General features: G+C 52.5%; 1 protein-coding gene across 1 annotated transcript in view; it reads right to left on the bottom strand.

The window, feature by feature from the left end:
- Window positions 1–2,463: 2,463 nt before the first annotated feature.
- STK36 (serine/threonine kinase 36) overlaps window positions 2,464–27,967 on the bottom strand; it is a gene marked incomplete at its 3' end in the record, with an annotated part of 143,100 nt that continues 117,596 nt past the window's right edge. The window contains 3 exon segments of the mRNA XM_056554499.1: window positions 2,464–2,611; window positions 11,134–11,293; window positions 11,753–11,827. Coding sequence (XP_056410474.1) covers window positions 2,464–2,611; window positions 11,134–11,293; window positions 11,753–11,827 — 383 coding nt within the window.

Consider the following 27,967-nt stretch of genomic DNA (forward strand, 5'->3'; position numbering starts at 1 on the left):
CCTTCTGTGCACAATACACCTTCTGCGCACAATACACCTTCTGTGCACAATACACCTTCTGTGCACAATACACCTTCTGCGCACAATACACCTTCTGTGCACAATACACCTTCTGTGCACAATACACCTTCTGTGCACAATACACCTTCTGCGCACAATACACCTTCTGTGCACAATACACCTTCTGTGCACAATACACCTTCTACGCACAATACACCTTCTGTGCACAATACACCTTCTGCGCACAATACACCTTCTGCGCACAATACACCTTCTGTGCACAATACACCTTCTGCGCACAATACACCTTCTGTGCACAATACACCTTCTGCGCACAATACACCTTCTGTGCACAATACACCTTCTGCGCACAATACACCTTCTGTGCATAATACACCTTCTGTGCACAATACACCTTCTGTGCACAATACACCTTCTGCGCACAATACACCTTCTGCGCACAATACACCTTCTGTGCACAATACACCTTCTGTGCACAATACACCTTCTGTGCACAATACACCTTCTGTGCACAATACACCTTCTGTGCACAATACACCTTCTGTGCACAATACACCTTCTGCGCACAATACACCTTCTGCACACAATACACCTTCTGCGCACAATACACCTTCTGCGCACAATACACCTTCTGCGCACAATACACCTTCTGCGCACCTCCACCTTCTGCACTCAAGACACTGTATAGGGAGAGCTAATTACCTTTGTTGGATTTACTCCCAGACTACCTGTCACCTGTATTGCCTTTATTGGATTATCTCACAGACTCATTGCCACCTGTATTGTCTTTACTGACCCTTCCCCCTGTGATGTCCATCCTATAAAAGAAGACACTTGTTCCTCAATAAGGAGTTCTGATTTTATACCTGAACACTGGTGTTGCCTGGTTCTTTGGGTACAAGGATGCAATAATCTCTAGTTCTGCCTGGGGATAATGCCTGTGATATGCTGGAGCTTGTCATCCGGAAGGAGAAGTCACTTTTGGCGGAGTCAGTCCGTCACAATTACATTCCCTTGTTACGCAGATATCAGGGTCCTGTTCCTCCGGTGAGGCTCGGCTTCCTGCTTCTTAAATTTGGAACGTCACAGCGCTGTCATGATATCACCGGCCGCAGCGATGTCATCTGTATCACCGGCCGCAGCGCTGTCATCATATCACCAGCCGTAGCAATGTCATCATATCAACGGCCGCAGCGATGTCATCTGTATCACCGGCCGCAGCGATGTCATCATATAACCGGCCGCAGCGATGTCATCATATCACCGGCCGCAGCGATGTCATCATATAACCGGCCGCAGCGATGTCATCATATAACCGGCCGCAGCGATGTCATCATATCACCGGCCGCAGCGATGTCATCATATCACCGGCCGCAGCGATGTCATCATATCAACGGCCGCAGCGATGTCATCATATCAACGGCCGCAGCGATGTCATCATATCAACGGCCGCAGCGATGTCATCATATCAACGGCCGCAGCGATGTCATCATATCAACGGCCGCAGCGATGTCATCATATAACCGGCCGCAGCGATGTCATCATATCACCGGCTGCAGAGATGTCATCATATCACCGGCCGCAGCAATGTCATCATATCACCGGCCGCAGCTATGTCATCACATCACTAGCCGCAGCAATGTCATCTGTATCACCGGCCGCAGCAATGTAATCATATCAACGGCCGCAGCGATGTCATCATATCACCGGCCGCAGCGATGTCATATCACCTGCCGCAGCGATGTCATCATATCAACGGCCGCAGCAATGTCATCTGTATCACCGGCCGCAGCAATGTCATCTGTATCACCGGCCGCAGCGATGTCATCATATCACCGGCCGCAGCGATGTCATCATATCACCGGCCGCAGCGATGTCATCATATCACCGGCCGCAGCGATGTCATCATATCACCGGCCGCAGCGATGTCATCATATCACCGGCCGCAGCGATGTCATCATATCACCGGCCGCAGCGATGTCATCATATCACCGGCCGCAGCGATGTCATCATATCACCGGCCGCAGCGATGTCATCATATCACCGGCCGCAGCGATGTCATCATATCACCGGCCGCAGAGATGTCATCATATCACCGGCCGCAGCGATGTCCTGCCTGAGGCTGACTGCACTGTCATATAAGGATCCCGAGCCGGTGATATGATGACAGCACTGTGACGTTCTGAGCCCCTCCCCCAAACTACAGGTCATAGGGCAGTATAGGTCCCTCCCCCTCCAGTCATCCCTCTCCAGAACTACAGGTCATAGGGCAGTATAGGTCACTCCCCCTCCAGTCATCCCTCTCCGGAACTACAGGTCATAGGGCAGTATAGGTCCCAATAGAAGGTGGCACCAATCACAAGGGGGGGTAGAATAGAGGGGAACACCAATCACACGGGGGGGGGGGGTGTAGAATAGAGGTACCAACTATACAGAACTTACACCTCAATCACATGATCCAGGAATCCAGGGTGAATCAATCTGGTTAGAGCAGTAAGAACAGGGCTCCCGGGGTCCCCGATAAGACCAAGAAAATGGTTTGGGTCCTGAACCGAGGAGATGAGCGCCAAGTGCAGGAACGTCACCAGACCTGCAAGACAAGGAAACCAGGTAATGGGACTCCTCCCCCCTCATCACCATACATGCATACCCCTACCCCTCACTACACACAACCCTTCACTACATCCCACCCCCTCACACCACCCCCTCACTACACACCACCCCCATACACCACCCCCTCACTACACACCACCCCCATACACCACCCCCTCACTACACACCACCCCCATACACCACCCCCCCACTACACACCACCCCATACACCACCCCCCCACTACACACACACCCTCACTACACACCCCTTCACTACATCCCACCCCCATACACCACCCACTCACTACACACCACCCCCATACACCACCCCCTCACTACACACCACCCCCATACACCGCCCCCTCACTACACACCACCCCCATACACCATCACCTCACTACACACCACCCGTTCACTACACCCCCTCACTACACACCACCCGTTCACTACACCCCCTCACTACACCCCACCCCCATACACCACCCCCTCACTACACCACACTCTCACTACACACCACCCCCATACCTCATCAACTCATTACACACCACCCCTTCACTACACCCCCTCACACCACCCCCCCCTCACACCACCCGACCCCCTCACTACACACCACCCCCATATACCACCCCCTCACTACACAAAACCCCCATACTACATCCCACTCCCTCACTACACACCACCCCATACCCCACCCCCTCACTACACACCACCCCATACCCCACTCCCTCACTACACACCACCCCCATGCACCTCCGCCTCACTACAAACCACCACCATACACCACCCCCTCACTACACCACCCCCATACACTACCCCCTCACTACAACCACCCCCATACACCACCCCCTCACTACACCCCACCCCCATACACCACCCCCTCACTACAAACCACCACCATACACCACCCCCTCAATACACACCACCCCCTCACTACACACCACCCCCTCGCTACACACCACCCCCATACACCACCCCCTCACTACACCCCAACCCCTCACTACACACCACCCCCATACAACACCCCCTCACTAAACCCCACCCCCTCACTACACACCACCCCCATACACCAGCCCCTAACTACACCCCACCCCCTCCCTACACACCACCCCCTCACTACACACCACCCTCATACACCACCCCCTCACTACACACCACCCCCATACACCACCCCCTCACTACACACCACCCCCATACACCACCCCCTTACTACACACCACCTCCTCACTACACACCACCCCCATACACAACCCCCTCACTAAACACCACCCCCATACCCCACCACCTGACTACACACCACCCCTTCACCTCACTACACCCCACCACCTCACTACACACCACCCCTTCACCTCACTACACCCCCTCACTACACACCACCCCCATACACCACCGCCTCACTACACCCCACCCCCATACACCACCCCCTCACTACACCCCCCCCCCATACACCACCCCCATACACCACACACCACCCGCATACACCACCCCCATCACTACACTCCACCCCCATACACCACCCCCTCACTACACACACCCCCCATACACCACCCCCTCACTACACACCACCCCCATACACCACCCCCTCACTACACACCACCCCCATACACCACCCCCTCACTACACACCACCCCCATACACCACCCCCTCACTACACACCACCCCCTTACACCACCCCCTCACTACACACCACCCCCTTACACCACCCCCTCACTACACACCACCCCCATACACCACCCCCTCACTACACACCACCCCCATACACCACCCCCTCACTACACACCACCCCCTCACTACACACCACCCCCTCACTACACCCCACCCCCATACACCACCCCCTCACTACACACCACCCCACCCCCATACACCCCACCCTCACTACACACCACCCCCATACACCACCCTCTCACTACACACCACCCCCTCACTACACATCACCCCCCATACACCACCCCCTCACTACACACCACCCCCATACACCACCCCCTCACTACACACCACCCCCATACACCACCCCCTCACTACACACCACCCTCATACACCACCCCCTCACTACACACCACCCACATACACCACCCCCTCACTACACCCCCCCCCGTACACCAACCCCTCACTACACACCACCCCCTCACTACACACCACCCCCATACACCACCCCCTCACTACACACCACCCCCATACACCACCCCCTCACTACACACCACCCCCCATACACCACCCCCTCACTACACACCACCCCCATACACCACCCCCTCACTACACACCACCCCCATACACCACCCCCTCACTACACACCACCCTCATACACCACCCCCTCACTACACACCACCCCCATACACCACCCCCTCACTACACACCACCCCCTCACTACACACCACCCCCATACACCACCCCTTCACTACACACCACCCCCATACACCACCCCCTCACTACACATCACCCCCATACATCACCCCCATACACCACCCCCTTACATCACCCCCATACACCACCCCCTAACTACACACCACCCCCATACACCACCCCCTCACTACACACCACCCTATACACCACCCCCTCACTACACACCACCCCCATACACCACCCCCTCACTACACACCACCCCCATACACCACCCCCTCACTACACACCACCCCCATACACCACCCCCTCACTACACACCACCCCCATACACCACCCCCTCACTACACACCACCCCCATACACCACCTCCTCACTACACACCACCCCCATACACCACCCCCTCACTACACACCACCCCACCCCCATACACCACCCCCTCACTACACACACACCCCCGTACACCAACCCCTCACTACACACCACCCCCATACTACACACCACCCCCTCACTACACACTGTCCCCCTCACTACACACCACCCCCATACACCACCCCCTCACTACACACCACCCCCATACACCACCCACTCACTACACACCACCCCCATACACCATTCCCTCACTACACAGCACCCCCATACACCACCGCCTCACTATACACCACCTCCATACTACACACCACCCCCATACACCACCCCCTCACTACACACCACCCCCATACACCACCCCCTCACTACACACCACCCCCTCACTACACCCCACCCCACCCCCATACACCACCCCCTCACTACACACCACCCCACCCCCATACACCCCACCCTCACTACACACACCCCCCATACACCACCCCCTCACTACACACCACCCCCCATACACCACCCCCTTACTACACACCACCCCCATACACCACCCCCTCACTACACACCACCCCCTCACTACACACCACCCTCATACACCACCCCCTCACTACACACCACCCACATTCACCACCCCCTCACTACACACCACCCCCATACACCACCCCCTCACTACACACCACCCCCATACACCACCCCCTCACTACACACCACCCCCATACACCACCCCCTCACTACACACCACCCCCTTACACCACCCCCTCACTACACACCACCCCCTTACACCACCCCCTCACTACACACCACCCCCATACACCACCCCCTCACTACACACCACCCCCATACACCACCCCCTCACTACACACCACCCCCTCACTACACACCACCCCCTCACTACACCCCACCCCCATACACCACCCCCTCACTACACACCACCCCACCCCCATACACCCCACCCTCACTACACACCACCCCCATACACCACCCTCTCACTACACACCACCCCCTCACTACACATCACCCCCCATACACCACCCCCTCACTACACACCACCCCCATACACCACCCCCTCACTACACACCACCCCCATACACCACCCCCTCACTACACACCACCCTCATACACCACCCCCTCACTACACACCACCCACATACACCACCCCCTCACTACACCCCCCCCCGTACACCAACCCCTCACTACACACCACCCCCTCACTACACACCACCCCCATACACCACCCCCTCACTACACACCACCCCCATACACCACCCCCTCACTACACACCACCCCCCATACACCACCCCCTCACTACACACCACCCCCATACACCACCCCCTCACTACACACCACCCCCATACACCACCCCCTCACTACACACCACCCTCATACACCACCCCCTCACTACACACCACCCCCATACACCACCCCCTCACTACACACCACCCCCTCACTACACACCACCCCCATACACCACCCCTTCACTACACACCACCCCCATACACCACCCCCTCACTACACATCACCCCCATACATCACCCCCATACACCACCCCCTTACATCACCCCCATACACCACCCCCTAACTACACACCACCCCCATACACCACCCCCTCACTACACACCACCCTATACACCACCCCCTCACTACACACCACCCCCATACACCACCCCCTCACTACACACCACCCCCATACACCACCCCCTCACTACACACCACCCCCATACACCACCCCCTCACTACACACCACCCCCATACACCACCCCCTCACTACACACCACCCCCATACACCACCTCCTCACTACACACCACCCCCATACACCACCCCCTCACTACACACCACCCCACCCCCATACACCACCCCCTCACTACACACACACCCCCGTACACCAACCCCTCACTACACACCACCCCCATACTACACACCACCCCCTCACTACACACTGTCCCCCTCACTACACACCACCCCCATACACCACCCCCTCACTACACACCACCCCCATACACCACCCACTCACTACACACCACCCCCATACACCATTCCCTCACTACACAGCACCCCCATACACCACCGCCTCACTATACACCACCTCCATACTACACACCACCCCCATACACCACCCCCTCACTACACACCACCCCCATACACCACCCCCTCACTACACACCACCCCCTCACTACACCCCACCCCACCCCCATACACCACCCCCTCACTACACACCACCCCACCCCCATACACCCCACCCTCACTACACACACCCCCCATACACCACCCCCTCACTACACACCACCCCCCATACACCACCCCCTTACTACACACCACCCCCATACACCACCCCCTCACTACACACCACCCCCCTCACTACACACCACCCTCATACACCACCCCCTCACTACACACCACCCACATTCACCACCCCCTCACTACACACCACCCCCATACACCACCCCCTCACTACACACCACCCCCTCACTACACCCCACCCCACCCCCATACACCACCCCACCCCCATACACCCCACCCTCACTACACACCACCCCCATACACCACCCCCTCACTACACACCACCCCCATATACCACCCCCTCACTACACACCACCCCCATACACCACCCCCTCACTACACACCACCCCCATACACCACCCCCTCACTACACACCACCCCATACCACACTCCCTCACTACACACCACCCCATACCCCACTGCCTCACTACACACCACCCCATACCCAACTCCCTCACTACACACCATCCCATACCCCACTCCCTCACTGCACACCACCCCATACCCCACTCCCTCACTACACACCACCCCATACCCCACTCCCTCACTACACACCACCCCATACCCCACTCCCTCACTACACACCACCCCCTCACTACACACCACCCCATACCCCACTCCCTCACAACACACCACCCCCATACACCTCCGCCTCACTACAAACCACCACCATACACCACCCCCTCACTACACCACCCCCATACACTACCCCCTCACTACAACCACCCCCATACACCACCCCCTCACTACACACCACCCCCATACACCACCCCCTCACTACACACCACCCCCATACACCACCCCCTCACTACACACCACCCCCATACACCACCCCATCACTACAAACCACCACCATACACCACCCCCTCAATACACACCACCCCCTCACTACACACCACCCCACCCCCATACTACACACCACCCCCTCACTACACACCACCCCCTCGCTACACACCACCCCCATACACCACCCCCTCACTACACCCCAACCCCTCACTACACACCACCCCCATACAACACCCCCTCACTAAACCCCACCACCTCACTACACACCACCCCCATACACCAGCCCCTAACTACACCCCACCCCCTCCCTACACACCACCCCCTCACTACACACCACCCCCATACACCACCCACTCACTACACACCACCCCCATACACCACCCCCTCACTACACACCACCCCCATACACCACCCCCTCACTACACACCACCCCCATACACCACCCCCTTACTACACACCACCTCCTCACTACACACCACCCCCATACACAACCCCCTCACTACACACCACCCCCATACCCCACCACCTGACTACACACCACCCCTTCACCTCACTAAATCCCACCACCATACCCCACCACCTCACTACACACAACCCCTTCACCTCACTACACCCCACCCCCTCACTACACACCACCCCCATACACCACCGCCTCACTACACATCACCCCCATAGACCACCCCCTCATTACACCCCACCCCCATACACCACCCCCTCACTACAACCCCACCCCCATACACCACACACCACCCGCATACACCACCCCCCTCACTACACTCCACCCCCATACACCACCCCCTCACTACACACCACCCCCATACACCACCCCCTCACTACACACCACCCCCATACACCACCCCCTCACTACACACCACCCCCATACACCACCCCCTCACTACACACCACCCCCATACACCACCCCCTCACTACACACCACCCCCATACACCACCCCCTCACTACACACCACCCCCATACACCACCCCCTCACTACACACCACCCCCATACACCACCCCCTCACTACACCCCACCCCACCCCCATACACCACCCCCTCACTACACCCCACCCCACCCCCATACACCCCACCCTCACTACACACCACCCCCATACACCACCCCCTCACTACACACCACCCCCATACTACACATCACCCCCCATACACCACCCCCTTACTACACACCACCCCCATACACCACCCCCTCACTACACACCACCCTCAAACACCACCCCCTCACTACACACCACCCACATACACCACCCCCTCACTACACCCCCCCCTCACTACACACCACCCCCTCACTACACACCACCCCCTCACTACACACCACCCCCATACACCACCCCCTCACTACACACCACCCCCATACACCACCCCCTCACTACACACCACCCCCATACACCACCCCCTCACTACACATCATCCCCCATACACCACCCCCTCACTACACATCATCCCCCATACACCACCCCCTCACTACACACCACCCTCATACACCACCCGCTCACTACACACCACCCACATACACCACCCCCCCACTACACACCACCCCATACACCACCCCCCCACTACACACCACCCTCATACACCACCCCCTCACTACACACCACCCACATACACCACCCCCTCACTACACCCCCCCCCCCCGTACACCACCCCCTCACTACACACCACCCCCTCACTACACACCACCCCCTCACTACACACCACCCCCATACACCACCCCCTCACTACACACCACCCCCATACTACACATCACCCCCATACACCACCCCCTCACTACACATCACCCCCATACATCACCCCCATACACCACCCCCTAACTACACACCACCCCACCCCCATACACCACCCCCTCACTACACACCACCCCCTCACTACACAGACACCCCCGTACACCAACCCCTCACTACACACCACCCCCATACTACACACCACCCCCTCACTACACACTGTCCCCCTCACTACACACCACCCCCTCACTACACACCACCCCCATACACCACCCCCTCACTACACACCACCCCACTACACACCACCCCCATACACCACCCAATCACTACACACCACCCCCATACACCATTCCCTCACTACACAGCACCTCCATACTACACACCACCCCCATACACCACCGCCTCACTATACACCACCTCCATACTACACACCACCCCACTACACACCACCCCCATACACCACCCCCTCACTACACACCACCCCCATACACCATTCCCTCACTACACAGCACCCCCTCACTACACACCACCCCCATACACCACCCCCTCACTACACACCACCCCCATACACCACCCCCTCACTACACACCACCCCCATACACCACCCCCTCACTACACACCACCCCCATACACCACCCCCTCACTACACACCACCCCCATACACCACCCCCTCACTACACACCACCCCCATACACCATTCCCTCACTACACAGCACCCCCTCACTACACACCACCCCCATACACCACCCCCTCACTACACACCACCCCCATACACCATTCCCTCACTACACACCACCCCACCCCCATACTACACACCACCCCCATACACCATTCCCTCACTACACACCACCCCACCCCCTCACTACACACCACCCCCATACACCATTCCCTCACTACACAGCACCCCCATACTACACACCACCCCCATACACCACCGCCTCACTATACACCACCCCCTCACTACACAACCCCCCACTGTCCATATCTGGCCATATCTAGACAATCATCCTCTGCCGTTCTCCTGCATCTCACCGCGCGCAGACAGCAGCCTCCATTGTGGGGTCAGGATTTCATCCTTTCGCGGAGTCTCTCCTTCCAGCGGCGCATGTACACTGGAGAACCGGAGCAGGATACACACACCCCGCCACAAGAGAGCGTCCTCATCAGTCACAACAGGGAACAGCAGAGAGTCCTGAGAACACAGAAAAGACTGTTCACATACAGATGAGACCCCCGGGGTTATCACACAGGAGAGCGTCCTCATCAGTCACAACAGAGAATAGAGAGTCCTGAGAACACAGAAAAGACTGTTCACATACAGATGAAACCCCCGGGGTTACCTCACAGGAGAGCGTCCTCATCAGTCACAACACAGAATAGAGAGTCCTGAGAACACAGAAAAGACTGTTCACATACAGATGAGACCCCCGGGGTTACCTCACAGGAGAGCGTCCTCATCAGTCACAACACAGAATAGAGAGTCCTGAGAACACAGAAAAGACTGTTCACATACAGATGAGACCCCCGGGGTTATCACACAGGAGAGCGTCCTCATCAGTCACAACACAGAATAGAGAGTCCTGAGAACACAGAAAAGACTGTTCACATACAGATGAGACCCCCGGAGTTACCTGACAGGCCCAGCCATTACCTGGCTCAGCTGCTGGAGAAGGAGTTGGAAGGTCCAGTCATACAGTCCTGAGCCCATAGGGGGCGTACACAGCATCTGGAAGAGAGGACATCGCAGTCATTTACACACCAATGCCCAAAACGCCAGGACGGGCCGGGGCAGAAAGAAGAAGCTCCCAGAGAGCACATTGGTCCCTACAATGTCCGCTGAGACCGTCACCACTGTGGGGGAAAAAAACATGGCCATCCTCCTCAGGGAAGGGCAGATCCATCGTCCACCCACCCCCACCAGAAACATACAGACCCATCATTACCCCCACCAGGTACATACAGACCCATCATTACCTCCACCAGGTACATACAGACCCATCATTACCTCCACCAGGTACATACAGACCCATCATTACCTCCACCAGGTACATACAGACCCATCATTACCCCCACCAGGTACAGACAGACCCATCATTACCTCCACCAGGTACAGACAGACCCATCATTACCTCCACCAGGTACAGACAGACCCATCATTACCTCCACCAGGTACATACAGACCCATCATTACCCCCACCAGAAACATACAGACCCATCATTACCTCCACCAGGTACATACAGACCCATCATTACCTCCACCAGAAACATACAGACCCATCATTACCCCCACCAGGTACATACAGACCCATCATTACCTCCACCAGGTACATACAGACCCATCATTACCCCCACCAGACACATACAGACCCATCATTACCCCCACCAGGTACATACAGACCCATCATTACCTCCACCAGGTACAGACAGACCCATCATTACCCCCACCAGAAACATACAGACCCATCATTACCTCCACCAGAAACATACAGACCCATCATTACCTCCACCAGGTACATACAGACCCATCATTACCCCCACCAGGTACAGACAGACCCATCATTACCTCCACCAGGTACATACAGACCCATCGTTACCTCCACCAGAAACATACAGACCAATCATTACCTCCACCAGGTACATACAGACCCATCATTACCTCCACCAGGTACATACAGACCCATCATTACCTCCACCAGGTACATACAGACCCATCATTACCTCCACCATGTACATACAGACCCATCATTACCTCCACCAGGTACAGACAGACCCATCATTACCTCCACCAGGTACATACAGACCCATCATTACCCCCACCAGGTACATACAGACCCATCATTACCTTCACCAGGTACATACAGACCCATCGTTACCTCCACCAGACACATACAGACCCATCATTACCTCCACCAGGTACATACAGACCCATCATTACCTCCACCAGGTACATACAGACTCATCATTACCTCCACCAGGTACATACAGACCCATCATTACCTCCACCAGGTACAGACAGACCCATCATTACCTCCACCAGACACATACAGACCCATCATTACCTCCACCAGATACATACAGACCCATCATTACCTCCACCAGGTACATACAGACCCATCATTACCCCCACCAGGTACATACAGACCCATCATTACCTCCACCAGGTACAGACAGACCCATCATTACCTCCACCAGGTACATACAAACCCATCATTACCTCCACCAGAAACATACAGACCCATCATTACCTCCACCAGAAACATACAGACCCATCATTACCCCCACCAGGTACATAAAGACCCATCATTACCCCCACCAGGTACATACAGACCCATCATTACCTCCACCAGGTACATACAGACCCATCATTACCTCCACCAGAAACATACAGACCCATCATTACCTCCACCAGGTACATACAGACCCATCATTACCTCCACCAGAAACATACAGACCCATCATTACCCCCACCAGGTACATACAGACCCATCATTACCCCCACCAGAAACATACAGACCCATCATTACCTCCACCAGACACATACAGACCCATCATTACCTCCACCAGACACATACAGACCCATCATTACCTCCACCAGGTACATACAGACCCATCATTACCTCCACCAGACACATACAGACCCATCATTACCTCCACCAGACACATACAGACCCATCATTACCTCCACCAGGTACATACAGACCCATCATTACCTCCACCAGGTACATACAGACCCATCATTACCTCCACCAGGTACATACAGACCCATCATTACCTCCACCAGGTACATACAGACCCATCATTACCTCCACCAGGTACATACAGACCCATCATTACCTCCACCAGAAACATACAGACCCATCATTACCTCCACCAGACACATACAGACCCATCATTACCTCCACCAGGTACATACAGACCCATCATTACCCCCACCAGAAACATACAGACCCATCATTACCTCCACCAGGTACATACAGACCCATCATTACCCCCAACAGGTACATACAGACCCATCATTACCTCCACCAGACACATACAGACCCATCATTACCTCCACCAGGTACATACAGACCCATCATTACCTCCACCAGGTACATACAGACCCATCATTACCTCCACCAGGTACATACAGACCCATCATTACCTCCACCAGGTACATACAGACCCATCATTACCCCCACCAGGTACATACAGACCCATCATTACCCCCAACCAGGTACATACAGACCCATCATTACCCCCACCAGGTACAGACAGACCCATCATTACCCCCCACCAGGTACATACAGACCCATCATTACCCCCACCAGAAACATACAGACCCATCATTACCTCCACCAGACACATACAGACCCATCATTACCCCCACCAGGAACATACAGACCCATCATTACCTCCACCAGACACATACAGACCCATCATTACCTCCACCAGGTACATACAGACCCATCATTACCTCCACCAGGTACATACAGACCCATCATTACCTCCACCAGGTACAGACAGACCCATCATTACCCCCACCAGGTACATACAGACCCATCATTACCCCCACCAGGTACATACAGACCCATCATTACCTCCACCAGGTACATACAGACCCATCATTACCTCCACCAGGTACATACAGACTCATCATTACCCCCACCAGGTACATACAGACCCATCATTACCTCCACCAGGTACATACAGACTCATCATTACCCCCACCAGGTACATACAGACCCATCATTACCCCCACCAGACACATACAGACCCATCATTACCCCCACCAGACACATACAGACCCATCATTACCTCCACCAGAAACATACAGACCCATCATTACCTCCACCAGGTACATACAGACCCATCATTACCCCCACCAGGTACATACAGACCCATCATTACCTCCACCAGGTACATACAGACCCATCATTACCTCCACCAGGTACAGACAGACCCATCATTACCCCCACCAGACACATACAGACCCATCATTACCCCCACCAGACACATACAGACCCATCATTACCTCCACCAGGTACATACAGACCCATCATTACCTCCACCAGGTACATACAGACCCATCATTACCTCCACCAGGTACATACAGACCCATCATTACCTCCACCAGACACATACAGACCCATCATTACCTCCACCAGGTACATACAGACCCATCATTACCTCCACCAGGTACATACAGACCCATCATTACCTCCACCAGGTACATACAGACCCATCATTACCTCCACCAGACACATACAGACCCATCATTACCTCCACCAGACACATACAGACCCATCATTACCCCCACCAGGTACATAAAGACCCATCATTACCTCCACCAGGTACATACAGACCCATCATTACCTCCACCAGGTACATACAGACCCATCATTACCTCCACCAGACACATACAGACCCATCATTACCTCCACCAGGTACATACAGACCCATCATTACCTCCACCAGGTACATACAGACCCATCATTACCTCCACCAGGTACATACAGACCCATCATTACCCCCACCAGACACATACAGACCCATCATTACCTTCACCAGGTACATACAGACCCATCATTACCCCCACCAGGTACATACAGACCCATCATTACCTCCACCAGGTACATACAGACCCATCATTACCTCCACCAGGTACATACAGACCCATCATTACCCCCACCAGAAACATACAGACCCATCATTACCTCTACCAGGTACATACAGACCCATCATTACCTCCACCAGAAACATACAGACCCATCATTACCTCCACCAGGTACATACAGACCCATCATTACCCCCACCAGGTACATACAGACCCATCATTACCTCCACCAGGTACATACAGACCCATCATTACCTCCACCAGGTACAGACAGACCCATCATTACCCCCACCAGAAACATACAGACCCATCATTACCTCCACCAGACACATACAGACCCATCATTACCTCCACCAGACACATACAGACCCATCATTACCCCCACCAGGTACATACAGACCCATCATTACCTCCACCAGGTACATACAGACCCATCATTACCTCCACCAGGTACATACAGACCCATCATTACCTCCACCAGGTACATACAGACCCATCATTACCTCCACCAGACACATACAGACCCATCATTACCTCCACCAGGTACATACAGACCCATCATTACCTCCACCAGAAACATACAGACCCATCATTACCTCCATCAGGTACATACAGACCCATCATTATCCCCACCAGGTACATACAGACCCATCATTACCCCCATCAGGTACATACAGACCCATCATTACCCCCACCAGGTACATACAGACCCATCATTACCCCCACCAGGTACATACAGACCCATCATTACCCCCACCAGGTACATACAGACCCATCATTACCCCCACCAGGTACATACAGACCCATCATTACCCCCACCAGGTACATACAGACCCATCATTACCCCCACCAGGTACATACAGACCCATCATTACCCCCACCAGAAACATACAGACCCATCATTACCTCCATCAGGTACATACAGACCCATCATTACCCCCACCAGGTACAGACAGACCCATCATTACCTCCACCAGGTACATACAGACTCATCATTACCTCCACCAGGTACATACAGACCCATCATTACCCCCACCAGACACATACAGACCCATCATTACCTTCACCAGGTACATACAGACCCATCATTACCCCCACCAGGTACAGACAGACCCATCATTACCTCCACCAGGTACATACAGACTCATCATTACCCCCACCAGGTACATACAGACCCATCATTACCTCCACCAGGTACATACAGACCCATCATTACCTCCACCAGACACATACAGACCCATCATTACCCCCACCAGGTACAGACAGACCCATCATTACCTCCACCAGGTACATACAGACTCATCATTACCCCCACCAGGTACATACAGACCCATCATTACCCCCACCAGGTACATACAGACCCATCATTACCTCCACCAGACACATACAGACCCATCATTACCTCCACCAGACACATACAGACCCATCATTACCTTCACCAGGTACATCCAGACCCATCATTACCCCCACCAGGTACATACAGACCCATCATTACCCCCACCAGGTACAGACAGACCCATCATTACACCCACCAGGTACATACAGACCCATCATTACCTCCACCAGGTACATACAGACCCATCATTACCTCCATCAGGTACATACAGACCCATCATTACCTCCACCAGGTACATACAGACCCATCATTACCTCCACCAGAAACATACAGACCCATCATTACCTCCACCAGGTACATACAGACCCATCATTACCCCCACCAGGTACAGACAGACCCATCATTACCTCCACCAGGTACAGACAGACCCATCATTACCTCCACCAGGTACAGACAGACCCATCATTACCTCCACCAGGTACATACAGACCCATCATTACCCCCACCAGGTACATACAGACCCATCATTACCCCCACCAGGTACATACAGACCCATCATTACCTCCACCAGGTACATACAGACCCATCATTACCTCCACCAGACACATACAGACCCATCATTACCTCCACCAGGTACATACAGACCCATCATTACCCCCACCAGACACATACAGACCCATCATTACCTCTACCAGGTACATACAGACCCATCATTACCTCCACCAGAAACATACAGACCCATCATTACCTCCACCAGGTACATACAGACCCATCATTACCCCCACCAGGTACATACAGACCCATCATTACCTCCACCAGGTACATACAGACCCATCATTACCTCCACCAGGTACAGACAGACCCATCATTACCCCCACCAGAAACATACAGACCCATCATTACCTCCACCAGACACATACAGACCCATCATTACCTCCACCAGACACATACAGACCCATCATTACCTCCACCAGGTACATACAGACCCATCATTACCTCCACCAGGTACATACAGACCCATCATTACCTCCACCAGGTACATACAGACCCATCATTACCCCCACCAGGTACATACAGACCCATCATTACCTCCACCAGAAACATACAGACCCATCATTACCTCCACCAGACACATACAGACCCATCATTACCTCCACCAGGTACATACAGACCCATCATTACCTCCACCAGGTACATACAGACCCATCATTACCTTCACCAGGTACATACAGACCCATCATTACCTCCACCAGGTACATACAGACCCATCATTACCTCCACCAGACACATACAGACCCATCATTACCTCCACCAGGTACATACAGACCCATCATTACCTCCACCAGACACATACAGACCCATCATTACCTCCACCAGGTACATACAGACCCATCATTACCTCCACCAGAAACATACAGACCCATCATTACCTCCATCAGGTACATACAGACCCATCATTATCCCCACCAGGTACATACAGACCCATCATTACCCCCATCAGGTACATACAGACCCATCATTACCCCCACCAGGTACATACAGACCCATCATTACCTCCACCAGGTACATACAGACCCATCATTACCCCCACCAGGTACATACAGACCCATCATTACCCCCACCAGGTACATACAGACCCATCATTACCTCCACCAGGTACATACAGACCCATCATTACCTCCACCAGGTACAGACAGACCCATCATTACCCCCACCAGAAACAGACAGACCCATCATTACCTCCACCAGACACATACAGACCCATCATTACCTCCACCAGACACATACAGACCCATCATTACCTCCACCAGACACATACAGACTCATCATTACCTCCACCAGGTACATACAGACCCATCATTACCCCCACCAGGTACATACAGACCCATCATTACCTCCACCAGGTACATACAGACCCATCATTACCTCCACCAGGTACATACAGACCCATCATTACCCCCACCAGGTACATACAGACCCATCATTACCTCCACCAGACACATACAGACCCATCATTACCTCCACCAGAAACATACAGACCCATCATTACCTCCATCAGGTACATACAGACCCATCATTATCCCCACCAGGTACATACAGACCCATCATTACCCCCATCAGGTACATACAGACCCATCATTACCCCCACCAGGTACATACAGACCCATCATTACCCCCACCAGGTACATACAGACCCATCATTACCCCCACCAGGTACATACAGACCCATCATTACCCCCACCAGGTACATACAGACCCATCATTACCCCCACCAGGTACATACAGACCCATCATTACCCCCACCAGAAACATACAGACCCATCATTACCTCCATCAGGTACATACAGACCCATCATTACCCCCACCAGGTACAGACAGACCCATCATTACCTCCACCAGGTACAGACAGACCCATCATTACCCCCACCAGGTACATACAGACCCATCATTACCTCCACCAGACACATACAGACCCATCATTACCTCCACCAGACACATACAGACCCATCATTACCTTCACCAGGTACATCCAGACCCATCATTACCTCCACCAGGTACATACAGACCCATCATTACCTCCACCAGGTACATACAGACCCATCATTACCTCCACCAGACACATACAGACCCATCATTACCTTCACCAGGTACATCCAGACCCATCATTACCTCCACCAGGTACATACAGACCCATCATTACCCCCACCAGGTACATACAGACCCATCATTACCTCCACCAGAAACATACAGACCCATCATTACCTCCACCAGGTACATACAGACCCATCATTACCCCCACCAGGTACATACAGACCCATCATTACACCCACCAGGTACATACAGACCCATCATTACCTCCACCAGGTACATACAGACCCATCATTACCTCCATCAGGTACATACAGACCCATCATTACCTCCACCAGGTACATACAGACCCATCATTACCTCCACCAGAAACATACAGACCCATCATTACCTCCACCAGACACATACAGACCCATCATTACCTCCACCAGAAACATACAGACCCATCATTACCTCCACCAGGTACATACAGACCCATCATTACCTCCACCAGACACATACAGACCCATCATTACCTCCACCAGGTACATACAGACCCATCATTACCTCCACCAGACACATACAGACCCATCATTACCTCCACCAGGTACATACAGACCCATCATTACCCCCACCAGGTACATACAGACCCATCATTACCTCCACCAGGTACATACAGACCCATCATTACCCCCACCAGGTACATACAGACCCATCATTACCCCCACCAGGTACATACAGACCCATCATTACCCCCACCAGGTACATACAGACCCATCATTACCTCCACCAGGTACATACAGACCCATCATTACCCCCACCAGGTACATACAGACCCATCATTACCTCCACCAGAAACATACAGACCCATCATTACCTCCACCAGAAACATACAGACCCATCATTACCTCCACCAGGTACATACAGACCCATCATTACCCCCACCAGGTACATACAGACCAATCATTACCTCCACCAGGTACATACAGACCCATCATTACCTCCACCAGGTACATACAGACCCATCATTACCCCCACCAGACACATACAGACCCATCATTACCTCCACCAGGTACATACAGACCCATCATTACCTCCACCAGGTACATACAGACCCATCATTACCTTCACCAGGTACATACAGACCCATCATTACCTCCACCAGGTACATACAGACCCATCATTACCTCCACCAGACACATACAGACCCATCATTACCTCCACCAGGTACATACAGACCCATCATTACCTCCACCAGGTACATACAGACCCATCATTACCTCCACCAGACACATACAGACCCATCATTACCTTCACCAGGTACATCCAGACCCATCATTACCCCCACCAGGTACATACAGACCCATCATTACCCCCACCAGGTACAGACAGACCCATCATTACACCCACCAGGTACATACAGACCCATCATTACCTCCACCAGGTACATACAGACCCATCATTACCCCCACCAGGTACATACAGACCCATCATTACCTTCACCAGGTACATACAGACCCATCATTACCCCCACCAGGTACAGACAGACCCATCATTACACCCACCAGGTACATACAGACCCATCATTACCCCCACCAGGTACAGACAGACCCATCATTACACCCACCAGGTACATACAGACCCATCATTACCTCCACCAGGTACATACAGACCCATCATTACCTCCATCAGGTACATACAGACCCATCATTACCTCCACCAGGTACATACAGACCCATCATTACCTCCACCAGGTACATACAGACCCATCATTACCTCCACCAGGTACATACAGACCCATCATTACCTCCACCAGGTACATACAGACCCATCATTACCCCCACCAGGTACATACAGACCCATCATTACCTCCACCAGAAACATACAGACCCATCATTACCTCCACCAGGTACATACAGACCCATCATTACCCCCACCAGGTACAGACAGACCCATCATTACCTCCACCAGGTACAGACAGACCCATCATTACCTCCACCAGGTACAGACAGACCCATCATTACCTCCACCAGGTACATACAGACCCATCATTACCCCCACCAGGTACATACAGACCCATCATTACCCCCACCAGGTACATACAGACCCATCATTACCTCCACCAGGTACATACAGACCCATCATTACCTCCACCAGGTACATCCAGACCCATCATTACCCCCACCAGGTACATACAGACCCATCATTACCTCCACCAGACACATACAGACCCATCATTACCTCCACCAGGTACATACAGACCCATCATTACCTCCACCAGGTACATCCAGACCCATCATTACCCCCACCAGGTACATACAGACCCATCATTACCCCCACCAGGTACAGACAGACCCATCATTACACCCACCAGGTACATACAGACCCATCATTACCTCCACCAGAAACATACAGACCCATCATTACCTCCACCAGAAACATACAGACCCATCATTACCTCCACCAGACACATACAGACCCATCATTACCTCCACCAGAAACATACAGACCCATCATTACCTCCACCAGGTACATACAGACCCATCATTACCTCCACCAGACACATACAGACCCATCATTACCTCCACCAGGTACATACAGACCCATCATTACCTCCACCAGACACATACAGACCCATCATTACCTCCACCAGGTACATACAGACCCATCATTACCCCCACCAGGTACATACAGACCCATCATTACCTCCACCAGGTACATACAGACCCATCATTACCCCCACCAGGTACATACAGACCCATCATTACCCCCACCAGGTACATACAGACCCATCATTACCCCCACCAGGTACATACAGACCCATCATTACCTCCACCAGGTACATACAGACCCATCATTACCCCCACCAGAAACATACAGACCCATCATTACCCCCACCAGGTACATACAGACCCATCATTACCCCCACCAGGTACATACAGACCCATCATTACCCCCATCAGGTACAGACAGACCCATCATTACCTCCACCAGGTACATACAGACCCATCATTACCTCCACCAGACACATACAGACCCATCATTACCCCCACCAGACACATACAGACCCATCATTACCCCCACCAGACACATACAGACCCATCATTACCTCCACCAGGTACAGACAGACCCATCATTACCTCCACCAGACACATACAGACCCATCATTACCCCCACCAGACACATACAGACCCATCATTACCTCCACCAGGTACATACAGACCCATCATTACCCCCACCAGACACATACAGACCCATCATTACCCCCACCAGACACATACAGACCCATCATTACCTCCACCAGGTACATACAGACCCATCATTACCTCCACCAGGTACATACAGACCCATCATTACCTCCACCAGGTACATACAGACCCATCATTACCTCCACCAGACACATACAGACCCATCCTTACCCCCACCAGACACATACAGACCCATCATTACCTCCACCAGACACATACAGACCCATCATTACCTCCACCAGGTACATACAGACCCATCATTACCTCCATCAGGTACATACAGACCCATCATTACCCCCACCAGGTACATACAGACCCATCATTACCTCCACCAGGTACAGACAGACCCATCATTACCTCCACCAGGTACAGACAGACCCATCATTACCTCCACCAGAAACATACAGACCCATCATTACCTCCACCAGGTACATACAGACCCATCATTACCTCCACCAGACACATACAGACCCATCATTACCCCCACCAGGTACAGACAGACCCATCATTACCTCCACCAGAAACATACAGATCCATCATTACCTCCACCAGGTACATACAGACCCATCATTACCTCCACCAGGTACATACAGACCCATCATTACCTCCACCAGGTACATACAGACCCATCATTACCTCCACCAGGTACATACAGACCCATCATTACCTCCACCAGGTACATACAGACCCATCATTACCTCCACCAGGTACATACAGACCCATCATTACCTCCACCAGGTACATACAGACCCATCATTACCTCCACCAGGTACATACAGACCCATCATTACCTCCACCAGACACATACAGACCCATCATTACCTCCACCAGGTACATACAGACCCATCATTACCTCCACCAGACACATACAGACCCATCATTACCTTCACCAGGTACATACAGACCCATCATTACCTTCACCAGGTACATACAGACCCATCATTACCCCCACCAGGTACATACAGACCCATCATTACCCCCACCAGGTACATACAGACCCATCATTACCTCCACCAGGTACATACAGACCCATCATTACCTCCACCAGGTACAGACAGACCCATCATTACCCCCACCAGGTACATACAGACCCATCATTACCTCCACCAGGTACATACAGACCCATCATTACCTTCACCAGGTACATACAGACCCATCATTACCTCCACCAGGTACAGACAGACCCATCATTACCCCCACCAGGTACATACATACCCATCATTATCTCCACCAGGTACATACAGACCCATCATTACCCCCACCAGGTACATACAGACCCATCATTACCTCCACCAGAAACATACAGACCCATCATTACCTCCACCAGGTACATACAGACCCATCATTACCTCCACCAGGTACATACAGACCCATCATTACCTTCACCAGGTACATACAGACCCATCATTACCTCCACCAGGTACAGACAGACCCATCATTACCTCCACCAGAAACATACAGACCCATCATTACCTTCACCAGGCACATACAGACCCATCATTACCTCCACCAGGTACATACAGACCCATCATTACCTCCACCAGGTACATACAGACCCATCATTACCCCCACCAGGTACATACAGACCCATCATTACCTCCACCAGGTACATACAGACCCATCATTACCTCTACCAGGTACATACAGACCCATCATTACCTTCACCAGGTACATACAGACCCATCATTACCTCCACCAGGTACATACAGACCCATCATTACCTCCACCAGGTACATACAGACCCATCATTACCCCCACCAGGTACATACAGACCCATCATTACCTCCACCAGGTACATACAGACCCATCATTACCCCCACCAGGTACATACAGACCCATCATTACCTCCACCAGGTACAGACAGACCCATCATTACCCCCACCAGGTACAGACAGACCCATCATTACCCCCACCAGGTACAGACAGACCCATCATTACCTCCACCAGACACATACAGACCCATCATTACCTCCACCAGGTACATACAGACCCATCATTACCTCCACCAGGTACATACAGACCCATCATTACCCCCACCAGAAACATACAGACCCATCATTACCCCCACCAGGTACATACAGACTCATCATTACCTCCACCAGGTACAGACAGACCCATCATTACCTCCACCAGACACATACAGACCCATCATTACCTCCACCAGGTACATACAGACCCATCATTACCCCCACCAGGTACATACAGACCCATCATTACCCCCACCAGGTACATACAGACCCATCATTACCCCCACCAGAAACATACAGACCCATCATTACCTCCACCAGACACATACAGACCCATCATTACCTCCACCAGGTACATACAGACCCATCATTACCTCCACCAGGTACATACAGACCCATCATTACCTCCACCAGGTACATACAGACCCATCATTACCCCCACCAGGTACATACAGACCCATCATTACCCCCACCAGGTACATACAGACCCATCATTACCCCCACCAGGTACATACAGACCCATCATTACCCCCACCAGGTACATACAGACCCATCATTACCCCCACCAGACACATACAGACCCATCATTACCTCCACCAGGTACAGACAGACCCATCATTACCCCCACCAGGTACATACAGACCCATCATTACCTCCACCAGGTACATACAGACCCATCATTACCCCCACCAGACACATACAGACCCATCATTACCTCCATCAGGTACATACAGACCCATCATTACCCCCACCAGGTACATACAGACCCATCATTACCCCCACCAGGTACATACAGACCCATCATTACCCCCACCAGACACATACAGACCCATCATTACCCCCACCAGGTACATACAGACCCATCATTACCCCCACCAGAAACATACAGACCCATCATTACCTCCACCAGACACATACAGACCCATCATTACCTCCACCAGACACATACAGACCCATCATTACCTCCACCAGGTACATACAGACCCATCATTACCTCCACCAGGTACATACAGACCCATCATTACCCCCACCAGGTACATACAGACCCATCATTACCCCCACCAGGTACATACAGACCCATCATTACCCCCACCAGGTACATACAGACCCATCATTACCTCCACCAGGTACATACAGACCCATCATTACCCCCACCAGACACATACAGACCCATCATTACCTCCATCAGGTACATACAGACCCATCATTACCCCCACCAGGTACATACAGACCCATCATTACCCCCACCAGACACATACAGACCCATCATTACCCCCACCAGACACATACAGACCCATCATTACCCCCACCAGACACATACAGACCCATCATTACCTCCACCAGGTACATACAGACCCATCATCACCCCCACCAGGTACATACAGACCCATCATCACCCCCTTACCTAGCTCAAGCATGGCCCTAGTTAGGACTGTCCTATGGTTCTTACATAGCAGAAGCATGGCCCTAGTTAGGACTGTCCTATGGTTCTTACATAGCACAAGCATGGCCCTAGTTAGGACTGTCCTATGGTTCTTACATAGCACAAGCATGGCCCTAGTTAGGACTGTCCTATGGTTCTTAGATAGCACAAGCATGGCCCTAGTTAGGACTGTCCTATGGTTCTTACATAGCACAAGCATGGCCCTAGTTAGGACTGTCCTATGGTTCTTACATAGCACAAGCATGGTCCTAGTTAGGACTGTCCTATGGTTCTTACATAGCACAAGCATGGTCCTAGTTAGGACTCTCCTATGGTTCTTGCATAGCACAAGCATGGTCCTAGTTAGGACTGTCCTATGGTTCTTACATAGCACAAGCATGGTCATAGTTAGGACTGTCCTATGGTTATTACATAGCTCAAGCATGGCCCTAGTTAGGACTGTCCTATGGTTCTTACATAGCACAAGCATGGCCCTAGTTAGGACTGTCCTATGGTTATTACATAGCACAAGCATGGCCCTAGTTAGGACTGTCCTATGGTTCTTACATAGCTCAAGCATGGCCCTAGTTAGGACTGTCCTATGGTTATTACATAGCACAAGCATGGCCCTAGTTAGGACTGTCCTATGGTTCTTACATAGCACAAGCATGGCCCTAGTTAGGACTGTCCTATGGTTCTTACATAGCACAAGCATGGTCATAGTTAGGACTGTCCTATGGTTATTACATAGCACAAGCATGGTCCTAGTTAGGACTGTCCTATGGTTCTTACATAGCACAAGCATGGCCCTAGTTAGGACTGTCCTATGGTTCTTACATAGCACAAGCATGGTCCTAGTTAGGACTGTCCTATGGTTCTTACATAGCACAAGCATGGCCCTAGTTAGGACTGTCCTATGGTTCTTACATAGCACAAGCATGGTCATAGTTAGGACTGTCCTATGGTTCTTACATAGCACAAGCATGGCCCTAGTTAGGACTGTCCTATGGTTCTTACATAGCACAAGCATGGTCATAGTTAGGACTGTCCTATGGTTATTACATAGCACAAGCATGGTCCTAGTTAGGACTGTCCTATGGTTCTTACATAGCACAAGCATGGTCATAGTTAGGACTGTCCTATGGTTCTTACATAGCACAAGCATGGTCATAGTTAGGACTGTCCTATGGTTATTACATAGCACAAGCATGGTCCTAGTTAGGACTGTCCTATGGTTATTACATAGCACAAGCATGGTCCTAGTTAGGACTGTCCTATGGTTATTACATAGCACAAGCATGGGCCTAGTTAGGACTGTCCTATGGTTATTACATAGCACAAGCATGGTCCTAGTTAGGACTTTCCTATGGTTCTTACATAGCACAAGCATGGTCATAGTTAGGACTGTCCTATGGTTCTTACATAGCACAAGCATGGTCATAGTTAGGACTGTCCTATGGTTATTACATAGCACAAGCATGGTCCTAGTTAGGACTGTCCTATGGTTCTTACATAGCACAAGCATGGCCCTAGTTAGGACTGTCCTATGGTTATTACATAGCACAAGCATGGCCCTAGTTAGGACTGTCCTATGGTTCTTACATAGCACAAGCATGGTCCTAGTTAGGACTGTCCTATGGTTCTTACATAGCACAAGCATGGTCCTAGTTAGGACTGTCCTATGGTTATTACATAGCACAAGCATGGTCATAGTTAGGACTGTCCTAT

This window comes from Hyla sarda, unplaced genomic scaffold (genome assembly GCF_029499605.1).
Source record: "Hyla sarda isolate aHylSar1 unplaced genomic scaffold, aHylSar1.hap1 scaffold_758, whole genome shotgun sequence".
NCBI classification, from domain to species: Eukaryota; Metazoa; Chordata; class Amphibia; order Anura; family Hylidae; genus Hyla; species Hyla sarda.